The sequence below is a fragment of the Pyrgilauda ruficollis genome, unplaced genomic scaffold, assembly GCF_017590135.1.
Source record: "Pyrgilauda ruficollis isolate IOZ18807 unplaced genomic scaffold, ASM1759013v1 scaffold19, whole genome shotgun sequence".
In the NCBI taxonomy this organism is placed as follows: domain Eukaryota; kingdom Metazoa; phylum Chordata; class Aves; order Passeriformes; family Passeridae; genus Pyrgilauda; species Pyrgilauda ruficollis.
The window spans coordinates 9825587-9840015 of NW_024518095.1; the positions used below are offsets into that span (position 1 = coordinate 9825587).

General features: G+C 38.0%; 1 protein-coding gene across 1 annotated transcript in view; it reads left to right on the forward strand.

Annotated features, from left to right (window-relative positions):
- SYT1 (synaptotagmin 1) overlaps positions 1 to 14429 on the forward strand; it is a 212648-nt gene that overhangs the window by 155848 nt on the left and 42371 nt on the right. The window contains exon 7 of the mRNA XM_041465580.1: positions 6888 to 7005. Coding sequence (XP_041321514.1) covers positions 6888 to 7005 — 118 coding nt within the window. The remainder of the gene's footprint in view (positions 1 to 6887; positions 7006 to 14429) is intronic.

A 14429-nucleotide genomic window follows, 5' to 3' on the forward strand; every position in this document is an offset into this window, starting at 1 on the left:
GGAAATTTCAAATCAAGCAGGGGAACTGTAGTGTGGGTTCCTATTACCCTATCACAGAAGGACAATGACTTTCTGTAGAGTGACTGCAGTGCATATATAATATTCTAATAATTAGAGAAAAGCTTTGTGATTTGACTTCTCACAATGTCTGATAAGCCAAGAAAAAAAGTCTTTCAAATGTATTACATTTCCTTTCAATGTTGTACTTAAACTCCTCACTAGAAGACTAGCCTTGTGACATACTGTAGTTAATAAGTTTTACATGCTGTCAAAAGTAATAATATTAGTGTGCCATTCAGTTAAATTAATTTTGTTTTGTGCACTGGCCTGCATAGACGTGAGTGACATTTAGAAATATGATCAGGCAGGAGCTAAGGAGAAGCCAAGTGGCAAAACAGAGGGACATGCAATCATTAAAGCAGAGCAGCCAGCTGCAAGCGTTTGTGGGTAGGCAAAAAGTTACCAAAAACCAGGCCATGACATTCAGCCATATATGATTCTGTTCATTCTTTCCTCCCTTTCTCATTTATTTAAGAAATTCATTTCCTTCTTGTTTCATTAAGAACTTGATATGTTTGGCAGCACAGTCTCTTGTCTGGAAATCAAAGAGTGCAGTTTGGCTAGTCTTTGATTTCAGCTGCCTTCGGCCACAGCACTTCTCATTTTGCAAGAGGCGTCTGATTGTGATGCTTTTAAACTGATGACTGTGAAGTGTCATTTTCTACTAATAATAACAGTGTTTTCTCTTTCCATTTTCTGTGGTTTTTAGAAAGCAGGAATTGAAGTGCTCTTTCTAAATAGTTAAAAAATGTAATAAGTGGACTAAAAGGAGGAAGCTGACAAAACCTAGTTTGTTAATTTTTTAATGATATTGGTTGCTTCAAATTTATTGCCCAAATTGCTTTCAAGTCAAATTTACCATTATGTTGGGGAACATTACGTAGTTATGGCAGTTAAAAAAATGCAATCCACTGCTTTTATATATATATTGCAATAAGAGGACAGAGATGTGTCACAAATTTCTTTTTCAAGTAGTGCTATTCAGAGGGGGCTGGGGGAAAGAAGGAGAAATAAGTAGATTTTTTCTTTCCAGAGAAAGATCCTGATAGGTCTCTTCCTTTTAAGCAAAGGTAAAAAATAGTGCTGGCAAAAAAAAAAGGTTGTATCACAAAGAGTCAGAGTAGAATTGTGGCAGGGAAATCACTCAAAAGCAATATGCAATTAAACCCTTTCTTTTGGCTCTTTCTCACTTATACTTTACAGCATGTAGGCACAGACTGTATGCCTACAGATACCACCTCCCAATAGCTTTAATGAATTCACTTCATTTGAAAGAGTATTCTGTCTGCCCTAGAACTTCTCCCTTTTAAAATTTGCCTCATGGACCTTTACCATCTGCCCTAGAACTTCTCCCTTTTAAAATTCGCCTCATGGACCTTTACTTCTATTTCTGTTTTTTCTTTGCCTGATATCAGTTTCCTTTCCATATCTTCTTTAGCCTGTTGTCACTGTTAGTCCCTTTTCTACAGGGTCCAAAGCGAGCCCTATGGCTCTTTGCCTTGAGAATTCTGTTTCTTCCAAGGTCTCATGCTATAACCTGTTTCACTTTTCTGTTTGATTTATGTGTTAGATGTCTTGTAACTGCACTTACATTATCAGGGCCTTCCTTTTGTGGCCAAGTGTGCACATTTGAAGAGAGTGTAATCTATGAAGACTCTTCTGAAAGAAAAAGTTAGTAAAAGCAAAGAGGAGAGACTTTTGATCAGACATTCTGTACTTCCGTTTTGTAAGACAAAACACAGACTGATCATAGAGTAAGGAATCATGCAGTAGGGCACTTGTCTGTTCATATTTTATTGTCTTAAAATAGTTTCTTTAAAGGTACAATCATGAAGATGGTTCTGCCTTCTCTCCAGAGGCTTTTAGCATTTATTTACTTCCAGCTTGGCTGCTGTGTTCATGGGCATGAACTTTTTTCAGACAACAAAGGAATTACTCTGCTGGTCAAATTAATGGTATAGTTGTTAAAGCCCTTAGGTTTAAATTGACTGGATGCATAGATAACATTTTGCAAGTCTGAAACAGGTACTTCTGCAATAAGCCTTTGCCTGAAAGGGTTGGGAGAGCTCTGCCTCCCCTCTCCACTCTTGGTGTTTTATCCCAAAAGCAGTGTACCCCAAAAGACTTTAGGGTACAGTGGTACTTGGTGTGCATACATATTCATGTCGTAGTCTCCAATGTGTCATAAGGGCACATGTTAGCTCCAGCTTTTCTTCCCCTTCCTTATCTTTCCCTGCTGCACCATCTATTTCTAGCTGCTTCTACAAACTGAGGACTAGGAGTTTCTTGCTCACTTCCCACTCCTTTGCCTAATTGTGGCAGAATCATCTTTATATTGTGGGGTCATGTCAACCCTGATTTGCAAATATAAGAGAAAAAGATTTTTTTCTTTCCTGATTATGCCTATTGCAGGTTTGAAATGTTCTGCTTTGTTCTTTAATCATGTATTTATCAAAAATTCAGTGTCTTTGGAACTAGTAATATCAGACAGCTGTGGTAGCAATAAAATTTTATGTTTACTGGTTTGTTGGGCACCCTTTTTTTTTTCTTTATTGCCCTTCCCCAGTGTGATCCCATTTTGCTCTATGGGTAGAGGAGCAATGCTTTCATAATTCTAGATCCCAGCTATGTGTACAGGTTGCTAATTGTACCCGCTTGCTACTGTGGCTTAATTGAAGTTGGGAGCAGTCTGTCATCAATTTCTGCGTCCTTGTGATTCTGTCACTAGTATTGTTGTGGCACCTTTTGAGGCTTAGTGTAATCATGCCTCACATGCTAAGAAAAGGGATTTGATGGATTCAAGATCTCCATGAGCAGACAGCATGTGGTGGCCTGCAAATTGTTTGAAGTCCATCAGTGTGGGATTGGGATTAGGGATTCTGTCAATACAGTTTACCTGGGTTTCCTGAATTTGGAAGACACTAATTTAGCTCATAACCCACAAATATGCTGTCCCTGTTTTCTCCACAGAGATTTAAAACCAGAGTTTTGGTAGCTGTGAAAACTAAACAATGAACGTTATGAGCTTTCATTGTAAGTATTGATTAGGGTAAGATGGTAGTACTTGGGGTCTTTGCCCATAAATCACATCATATTGTGTGTCTCTCAGGCTTACGCAAATATTCACAATCAAAGTCAGGTACCAAAGTTGGAAACCCACCTCACTGTGTTTATATTGTTCCTATAGTGATTGGTCTTGAGTCTTATATCTAATTAGGGGAAAGCATATGGTGCTGTGGCTTGTTATTTTGGTATTGTTTTACTAAGAGATGTGCAAGCATCAACTCTCTCATAGTATGTTCCACAAAAATGTAGAGAATGTTTACATTAATGACATAATATGTCTGTTAGAGATTTTGCAGTACAAATGAGAGTTATCTGCACAAAAAGCATTTTCATTAGGAAAGTGTCCTGTCAAGGCAAACATGATTACTGACAAGTAGGAGAAGAAGCACAAAACAGGCAGGAGCCACTTAAGAGTCATTTCTAAAAAGTCCAGGTTCTCAAGAGGACTAAAAATAGCCTTTCCTAAGTTGAAGAAGTGTTAGCAGCATTGTCTCTGTCATTTATGTTCTGCTCCATTGCATCCTCTTTAAAAGTAATGAAGTTATGAAGTTGCTTAGATGGAGAGAATGTTTTGATTGGTGTATAAGCATTATACATGGATAGGTTAATGACTATGAAACTCCCAGCTGGAAGTTTCTAACACTAACTTACAGTTTCCATCAGAGATCAAAATAATTTACTAACATAAATTATTTATACACAGGGCTGAAAGAAATTAATAATAACAATAAGGCATCTCCATGGGATAATCACCACACCAGCAGTACTCATCTGTACCGCGTAGCCCTGCAGGGGTTTGTAATTATCTCCTGCAAACCACACCTCTAGTGATTGGGTTTTTTAGCTTCATTGTAGTGCTGCCACTTCCAGTGCCTTGCCTGACAAATACTTTTTGAATTTAAAAAAAAAAAAAAAAAAAAAAAAAAAAGTGTTGCAGTCATGTGAAGAGAAAAGGTTACAAGTACAAGAGGTATTGTAGAAATTCAGTTGATATAGATTTTCATACCAACAAAAGAAGTGCTAAACCTGATTCTGGAAGCATCTAATGAGGTGCCTACGTTTTTACTTCAGGTTATTCACTGGAATTAGCCCAAAGTCTGCTGCCATTTCCTATGGCTTCCTGGTGATCTATGGAAAACTGGCTGTTTGCGTGATGCTGTCTTCTTTGTGTTTCCAGCAGCTAAAATTACATTAAAAGAGGCTAAAAAACATTAAATGCCCTCTTAAAATTACTCTTCTGTATAGACAATTACAGTATTTGCACAGAAGCATACATAACATGATTACAAACAGATAAATGCTGGTGAGAGGTGATGGTCTCCGTGGCAATAGCTGTTGAGTGTAAAGTACTTCCTTCAGCTACTGCTGATGCACTCAGATCAGAAGCAACAATCCTAACACTATTTTATGCTTTCTAAACACACTCTTGTCTCAACACAAGATTCAAGGAAAAAAAAAAAAAAAAAGCCACCAAACAAATATTAAAAAAACCAACTAAAAATTGAAGCAAACAAAACCTAAAAGCCCTTACAAATATCCACTGAAAGGAACAATTAGAAGCATGGTATCGATTTAAAAGGGGACAGAAGTTCCTATGCTGCTACAACTAAAGCTCTGCCTAATGAATCTGGAGGTGAGGCAGAGCCCTTGAATATTGGGTCATACATAGGTACAGAGATCTCTAAGATGGAGGGACTGAAATAAGCCTTCATATATACCTTGTTTCAGCCCTCACAGAGCCCCATGAATCCACAGGCAAATTTAAGCCAACTCTACAATGTAATAGAGCAGTGACTGTGAAGAACACCAGGTGGCTGGGTGACCTGTGATCATGATAACACAAATCAATAAGCAATTGATTTCTTTTGTTCTGAACAACCTGCAAGTGATAGATCAACTCCACTGTTACCCTATCCAAAATGGACTTGCAAAACCAAATGTCAGGTGAACAGGAGCATGTTTTGCTGTCACTGTGCCATTCAAAGCTCAGCTAAAGCCAGGCATGGATGAAATCTGTATTTTCACGATCTGAATCTGTGCTGGGGTTTAGGACAGTATATGCAGTCAGGGAGGAATATTAAATTCTTTCATGCCAGTGCAGTCCATGTTCTGAAAGACATCTAGGGTTGTTCTAGAGATGAGTAAATTTTTTTATATTTGTGTCAGTCCTTTTGAACAAGGTAATAACATCATTCTAGCCCTTCTGGGTCAGATAGAGGTCTCTTCCCCAACTACTCAGTTTTCAACCTGAAGAGTCCTAATCTGCTTACATATTCCTTCTGCAGAAACTGTCATATTCTTACTTATTCCTGCTGCTTTTCTTGGAATCTGTCCCAATTCTACCATATCCTTTTGAGGTGAGGAGGACACCAAAAGTTTTCAAGATACTGGCACAAGTGCATTCTGACAGCATTGTTTTTATACAGAACACACATTTAACATCACAAGCTATTTTGTTTGTTCTGTCTAAGCATTTCTTAACTACATGTAACTATGCTTGTTCTGTATGTTTCCTGATCACTGATGATTGCTGAGATTATGTCTGGCAGGGAACTATCTATTACCATCCCTGGATTTCAGTCCCAACTTGAAATAATCAGCTTAGAATCATTATAGGTAACGTCCATTGCACATGGACTGTCTGTTCTGTAGGAAATATCCACTGCATCCATAAGCAAGTGAGCAAGTTGCTCTCAGTTGTTTCTAAGAAAACTGTAGAAGCAAAGAGATATGATCACAAAAATGTACTTTATACTTTACTATCAGAAAAAATTGTGGAAGTAGACACATGCCATAAGAACGAATGCCTTTGAAAGAGAAGCGTGGCTGTCTGAAATTTTTTATTGGTCGGCTTGGTGTAAGCTCATCCTTCTTGTCTCACAAACATCCTTGTTAACCCCCCTAGAGATACCATGGGCCTTGAAAGAAAAGGAGGAAAGCAGCTTGGATCATCCAACTCATCGTTTATAAGCAATATCCTCCCTCTCTCATCTGCAAGTTCCTATCTCTTATTCATCCTTTTAAAACAAAGTTCCTGTAATTCTGAACATCATTCAGCTTTTCCCTCTTTGCCAGGACTGTTAGGAAAATATTAAGCGTTGAATTGCAAAAGGCTGCATTTGGCAGGATCTCAGATGATGGGCTGGAAGGCAAAACCAAATCCTTCCAGCTATTCCTTATGTGAGGAGGGATGTACTGTGTCCTTTCATGGTCTCTATCTGCCTGGTTTTTTCCCATTCCAACAGACAGGAGACAAGTATTTTTTTATACTGCATATTTTGTACTTTGTGTGTTTTTTATACTTTTTGCTTTTGTGACAAAGTGTGATGAGAAAGATCCATATTACTGTTTCATAGAAAACACCCTAGTAGCTGTGTGTGCATGTTTCTTAACAGATTTCTACTGAAATGCAGCCTGAAGAAAACAAAAAAATCCTGGCTAAGTTTAAAGAGCAAACTGTATTTGTGGGACCCCTGTTGTCAGGGGTGAAATTGTGAGAAGTATCACTTACTTTCTGGCAAGCACATATCTTGTCATTTGGTTGTACACAGGATAGTTGCTGCAAGAGACTTGAGGTTATCAAGGATTTAATCTGGACATTTGTGGTAATTTTATCAATGTTGTTCATTTGAATGTTTTCTTTAGCAGTACAAGTTGGAGATGTAATCCTGCTAATTTCCTGCGGGGCTTTCAAAATTGCATTTTTCACAAGGTAAAAAGAATCATTAAAGTAAAACATCATGTCTTGTTTGCCTTCACAGCAAGAGAAGCTGGGTGATATCTGCTTCTCCCTCCGCTATGTGCCTACTGCTGGCAAACTGACTGTCGTCATTCTGGAGGCAAAGAACCTGAAGAAGATGGATGTCGGTGGACTATCAGGTATGTGTGTGAAAATCTCCTTGAAGATTTTGCAGGCTTGTAAAGGCAGAAAATCAACTAGTTTTCTGCTGGAAGTCTCTTGGCTGAGAAGGTAAGGGCTCTTGCTCCCTGTCTGAAAGATGTGGTTTATGTTTTCTTGAAAGTTAGGTCGTGACTGAGTATATCAGAACTAATTCTAGCTTAAAAAAAAAAAAATCACAAGACATTGCATTCCGCTCCAAGACAAGGTCTGAAGTGTTACACGATCAGATGACAGTGCAAGCTCTCTGTACTTTCCTTCTCTCCTGTTGCCTAGAGATAAATACAGACTATTCAGGCAGAGAAAAAAAATCTGACTACAATTCCTATTGTCTGTTTAATCTCACAAAATATGAGCATTTCACTGCATTGTTGCAGATAATAGGTAACAGAGGAACTCTCCACAGGTTGCCGTGCTGACTACTGTTTGAGGTGCTAGGAAGATTGTTTCTGCATTTGAAGGGCTCAGGTGTGATTACTTACACTGCAGAGTTAGAGGTGCGCTGCATTTGCGTGCACACCAGAAGTCAAAACGTCACTCTCGTGCGTGTGGTGGGCAGAGAGGCTGATACATCCAACGTGCTCAGGAGCTGCCAACAGCCCTGGCAGCCTTTCCGTAGGGTGAGGCTGTGCACGCTGTGTGTGTGACAGTGTGTGTGCCACCTCTGAGGGAGGCACTTGGGACGTGTCCCAGCAACCCTCTGCAGCTCCCTGTAGGTTTCTGTTCTCTGCTGCCTCTGGAATTTGGACACAAATTACTGTATAGATTGCCAATTAGTTGAGACCAAATTAAATAACAAGATGCTTTATAAGGTGAGGTCTTTCCAGGAGAATTTTGGTTTGCATGCCTTCTGTTTAGAAGAAACAGTTGCTACCAACCTTTGAGAATGAGGCTATTTCCAGCACAGTTCTAGGAGCGAAAACTTTTACAGCTGCCATTAACACATAGATGATGTAATTTCTCATTTTGATTTACCAAGTGACAAGAAAAAAAGTGTTTTGCTCTTACTTTTTTATAATATTAGCACAAGGTAATAGCTATATGCAAAATAAACAGAAATGGGAACTTAATAAAAGCAACTGTGAAGGTTTTATTTACCACTCTTGATGAGTAACTGGGGGACCTTGCCATAGTGTGGGGAAACAAAGTCTTCTGTCAATAACCAGTTATTTTTTGGTTTTTGTTTTACTTGCATCTGAAGTCATCCTCTGCACAGCAGCAGACATAAAAGTAAAGGACGTACAAGTGTTGTTGTAGTCATTACTCAATAAAGCCTAGCCTTTTCTTGTCCACAATGGACACTCGATTAAGACACACCACTGATAGTTTCCCTAACACTCATAATGAACAAATTGCAAATTAATGTTCATAAGCACATGTACTCCTAATGGTTTCCTAATGAAAGATTAGATTCTCATAATGACAAAGCATGGGGATTTTTGACTGAAGGCTAGCTCTGACAGCCAGAGCATCTATATTCTTCTCCAAACTTTGTAAGAAGTGTGATAGATAATGGGTACTCAGCTTATAAGGAACGAAAGAGAGGGGCAGGGGAAACATTAATGAACTGAAGAGCTTCTACAAACTTCAGATGGAAAATATAGTTCATTGTGTTGGAAATAACTTTGAGGGAATGAATGGACTTAATCTCCTCTGTGTTCTGAGGCACATAGAGGACATTTAAATTTCTAGGGAAAGAGAGGTTTTGTTCTCCATTTTTAGGGCCATGCCAAACCTGAAACATCATGTTCTCTCTGAGACAAACAAACCCAATGGGATACCATAGTTGTAGCAGGAATTCAAAAGTCACTGACAGTGATAAGTGGCAGTTAGTACGTTATTCCTGGGGCAGTAATTATAGATGGAATAATGTTGGTTTAAAGTAGATCCAGTATCTTTCATTAGGGAATTTATCTTTTGAATAAATTATGTGGGAACAACTTTGGAAATCAAGCTGAGATTCTGTTGTCATTATTCACACTAAATATTGCCTACTCTAAGTGCTAACAAAGGTGACAGGATTTTATCTTGATTAGCAAATATTTCCCCCTAGTTTTGTTACATTCTCTAGATACTAAAATATCTTTTCATATTATAAAACTGAAAATTTAGCATGACAAGGAAGGTGGGAAAAGGTTAACAATCAAATGTGAGCTTTAACTGAGTGTTACCTATATATTCAACAGCACCATTAACAAGAGGTGAAAATGCTGTAATTGGCACAGATGGGGGAAACAAATCTTAGCAATTTGTCAGAAATAGGCAAAAAATACCTTTTTTGTTGTCGTTTTAAATTTGGGATATATATTTTAGTTATTCCTTTCTATTTTTGATAAGATGCTGGAAAAGCAGAATCCAGACGTTTGGAAAGGGTTCTGCTTCTCTCTTGCACCCATCCTTTATGCCTCTGTGAAGTTTACCTGCCTCACAGAGAGAAGGAGCAGGGCCTGGCTCCTGCAGAGGGAGCACTGACAAGCATTCACAGCCCAGTGGGGGCAGCTTTGTGGCTTCCTTCTGGCTGCTTCTCTCCACATCTCAAGCATTACTGCTGCTAGTAAATATCTGCCATACCTTTGCACTTCAGCAATGTGGGAGGTTTCAGTATTTACATTATCTTTAGCCCCAATAAAAAGAACCAGTCACTGTGGTTCAGTATTCATCTGAACTTCTACCACTCTACATAAATTTATTAAATCCATCTGTTGTGGTCAATTTGGCTTTAAAACATGCTTGATTTTCTTTTAATATGTGTATTTTTGTTATGCAGATAGAGAGAGCCCTGTTACAAAAGTACCCAAAGCAAGAGAGATTGAAGTATATTGAGAGCACTACCTTTCCTAGCATTTTTACAGGGCCTCAGCTGGTAAACCTTAATCCTCCTAGTCAGCATCTATATCATACTTAATGGTTACTACAGCTGCTTTAAAAAAAAAATAAAAAACTTTATAAAAGCATTTATCACCAGCATTTTTCATAGATTTCATTAGCAGTCAAAAGCCAAGCATAAATTACTTTGGAAACAGACAATAAAAGGCAACAAACTAATCATCAAATTCATTAGACTTACTTTTACAAAACCATATCACTCATCTGAGTAATCAACTCCCAGGTCTTAAACATAATTTCAGTGTCAGGCTGTGACTAGAGCAAAGCTTGGCTCAAACAATGAAACTATTTAGCCTGAGATCATCAAGTCACTGCAACAAGTGGAAATTATTACTTCTGGTGAGCAAGGGCCTCTGGCAAGCTATTATGCATATTCTAAAATGGCATTGTAATTATTTAAATTATATTCAAATGCATTGCTAATGAATCTGACATCTGGAAGGTGATGTGTAGGAATTAATGATACAAAGCAATTATTTTTTTTATCTGAACTTGGTGGTCTTCGGTGGCTTTATAAGCATACTTCACCTAAAATGTCTGTGAGACTTAGAAGCTTAGGTCTTACAGGGAACTTAGACTCCCAAGTTACTCCATTGGTTTGGTTTTTGGTGATTTGCAGAATTGGAAGATTTCAAAACCAGTTTGTGGTTTAATCTCTCCAAACAGTCCTTAGATACATAATCCAACTAATTCCTTATAAGGGCACAATGCAGCTTGCCAGTGCCATTCATTTCACAATGGTTGCCTGTTAGTTACGGTACTTCATTAGGTTTATGATCCCTTCTGCTTCAGAAAAGGACAGGAATTGTCTGCAGCTCCCCTATGAGATATTCATCTAAATCAACGTAATACTGATTTCAGATACCAATTTAAATAATACAAAACTCTATTCTAAATTCATTTTAATCTTATTTATAGTTGTAATTTTAACTTAATTTTTAAAGTGAAAGTGATTTTGTAACCCTCAGTACACTTGAGTAGTAGCTAAATGTGATCTGTGGGATAAATATGGTGCTTCTTTTTACTACATGGCAAAAATCTGAAACACATACACACATTTGTATGAGCAGTTCTATAGATTTCCATCTCTTTAGCCATACCCTCTATTTGTATTCAGTTTTGTTCCTAACATAAAATAAAGACTTTCATTGCAACTTCCATCAGCTTCCCCTGCTTTGATTAAGCCAATCACTGAAATAAATTACGTGATTATCTTGAAAAGCATTTTCCCTCTAAACCTTCAAGAGTGGCTGGGGCTGGCTCCTGGACAGACTATTGTTATAAGGTGTTTGGCCACTCAGACCCCATCTTAAGTGCCTTATTTTGGTTTTGATTTGGGTTTTTTTAAGAACTTCAGTGGTTTTGTATATTACGGTGAGAAACTGGTTTGTATCAAGAAGTCAGCTTTCAGTAAGTGTACGCCTTAATACATGTTGTCATCTTTTCAGGATTAATTTCAGTATGGTTTATTCCTTCTAAAAATCTTTGAAAACTAATATGATTTTGTTCTTTTTGTATTATTTTAGTATGCTTAGTTTTTAGTGAGTGTATTTACCAGGAATGTATTCTCAAAGCAAGCAATTCCCTTATGTCCTCGGCACTGCTGCCTCTCACCACTCCCAGTTTCAATGGGTAGTGGATGCCCTAGCTGGAATGGGCTCAGATATTGAGTTTAGGAACTGTTGCCAAGTAACAGACACTGTAGCGGACCCTAAATTGTACTATTTAGTGCAAATTAATGCTTAGAAAGAGCTGCAAGGAGAATAGGATTGTCATTGGATCCATGTGCTCTTCCTTCTGCAGAAAGCTGCAGATAGAGTTGTGAAAAGAAAGCAGCCCATAATCAGGCCCATTATGTGTGGATGCTAATCTCAGCATTTATGAGTTATAAATAGAAAATACACAGCACCCCTTTGTGTCTGCCAAGTAAATACTCTGAACCATCTCTGGGGACCAAATGGTTCCCTAGCAGGAATACAGCTAGTTTTCTGCAATGCGAAAGATTGCATTCAGATTCAAAAGGCTTGGTTCAATGTCTTAGTTGAAAGAATTGAGAAATTAAAAATTGTTTAGAGACCAGCTCTTTGAAGACCAAGTGAATGCTTGTTATGCAGCCAGGGCAGTCACTTTAATAACTTCATTGAAAACATAAGAAATCTTAAAAGCTGACTAACATGAGTGCAATATTATGGGAAAAGAAATACATCATTAGTGTCATGGTCTAGCTATAAGCCCAATTGTAAGTATAACTCAGCAAGTATTAAGGGAAAACAGCCTTATTAAAAGGTGAAAGTAAAAATAAACAACAAGCCACCACCACAGCTGTATTTTCAACTAGCCTAATCCTAAGAAATCCAGCAGAGATCAGTACCAACAAATATTTTAAGATCTGTACTTAGTGTGGAGGATTTCTACATCATCTAACATGTCAGTCTCTCTACTGCACCAGCAGAACTTCCAACAGCAGGTGGCTGCAGCAGTGCATCTCTCACGCTCACAAAGCAGTCACACAGCATTGCAGTGAATTCATTGTGGGCTCCTACAGTGGTGATGGCATCAGTCAGCAAATCTCCATCACATTAAAACCTTTCTCTCCTGACTTAATGAACATTCTTGTTGGTGGCATCTTCCATAACATTGGGCAGTAAATGCACAGTTGCCTGAAGCGGTCCTTCCTCAATCATTAAGGTATTAAGGAGTTGTTTCTTTTAATCCCAGCTCATCAAGCCATCTTCTTCCTCAGTTTAAAAGCTGAAGAAGGAAGCGCCAAAATCAACATATGTTCTAAAGTACAATGTATTCATCATAGAAGCTATGCTAAAGGATACACAGACTCTCCTATTTCAGGGCATTTTGGAAAGTCTTAAGAGGAAATTGTCAGGTAACTGTCCATTTTGTAGTGAGTTCACAATTTGCACTGCATTATAGCTACAACTATTGCACACAACAATATACTGTATTAGATGAACAGTCACATTTGTTGATTCATACAAAGAAACAGTGCAAATTACTCTGCTCTTTTTTTTCTACTGTGAGGAAAACGAGGAAAACAAGACCATTCTTTCTGATGGTCAGAGAGTTGTACTAAACCTGTGGGCATTGCTGTGAGAAACCTTAGGGCAATCACTGTGCTGAAAAAGTGCCTTGGCTCAATAGCTGTATGAATAGCCTCTTGACTTGAGAAAGGAAAGGTTATTTCATGTAGACACTGACCAAAGTTACAGGTGGTCAGCACCCAGCTGGCTGGACTCTGCCAGTCAACAGTCATCATTTTCTGGCATTTCTATTGATTTCCTCCTACTTCCCTTCCCCAAAACAAAGAATATGAAGACTTCTTATTCTTTTATTTCAATAGCCACATCTAAACAATGCATTTTGTGTTTGTATGCCTGTTTCTTCGTGATTAAATTATAGTAAGTTTTTATTTGGTTGTACAGTCCCAAAGCAAGTGTAAAGATGTGTGTGTTAATAGTCTCATTTTCATATAAGTAATTAATGATTTAGATTTTCAAGTTCCTCAAGAATTTCACAGCAATGTGAGTGGCTGTAAAACGGATGTAGAAATACTGTGGATAGATTCTAAAATCCTCAGGGAAATTAGTCACTTCTCTTACAAGTAAATTTAATTTCTTTTTACTCTCTGAAAATTGCAGCCTACATTTTTTTAATGGGCTTTAAGAAAAAAAATAGAAACTAAAAAAAGAAAATATCCTTTTCATATTTATAAATACAGTTTAGATAAGTGCTGAAATGTGCAGAGAAAGTAAGAAAGGTATAAATGAAGCTATTTCCTTTTCACAACAGTGTAAAGTCATACAGGTTTTTAAGACAGCATGGTGAGTGTTTTGTGAGCGCTGTTGATGAAATTGAGATTTGCTGAAGTTTGTGGCACTGTCTGAAGAAGTAGAAACAGTTTTAAAGTTTCTACATTACTTTAAATCCCACATGCGTCTTTTGTTTGTTTAATCCCATGTGGGTAGAAAAATTATTAGTTTTGTTGTTGCTGGTTATAGACCTCCTGCCTCTGTTTCCAGTGTGTAACTCCTTTATGTGCACGTCAGTGGAAAGAAACATTTCACAAATTAGACCCTTGATCCTGGATTACTCCTGAAAGGAGCGGGGGTTGTATACTAAGAAGGTAACTGCACATTTCCCCTGGTACTCTGCTGAAAATATCCATGACAATGGAGAAAGCATGTGCTTCAGCATAAGAAAAGAGATAAGAAAACAGGTGTTTGTAGATCTTGGTCGAAATAACTTTACATAAATCCTTTTTGGGTCATAGCTGTTCAAATCTGTTTGCACATTTGGCAAGTGAAGCTCTCCAGTGGCAGCTGTGAGATGCTATTTGGCAAAATGAAAAAGAAGCTTTCCCCTTGCCAGTTCCAAAGTTTATTTTCCAAAACCTAGCTAAAGGTGAAAGTCAAGTCCTCCCCTCTCTTCTGTTGATGCAGTTCCCCAAAAAGGTCCCGTTACCCCTCCTGAGGTAACAGATGAGATGTAGAATCTTGTTGCTGAG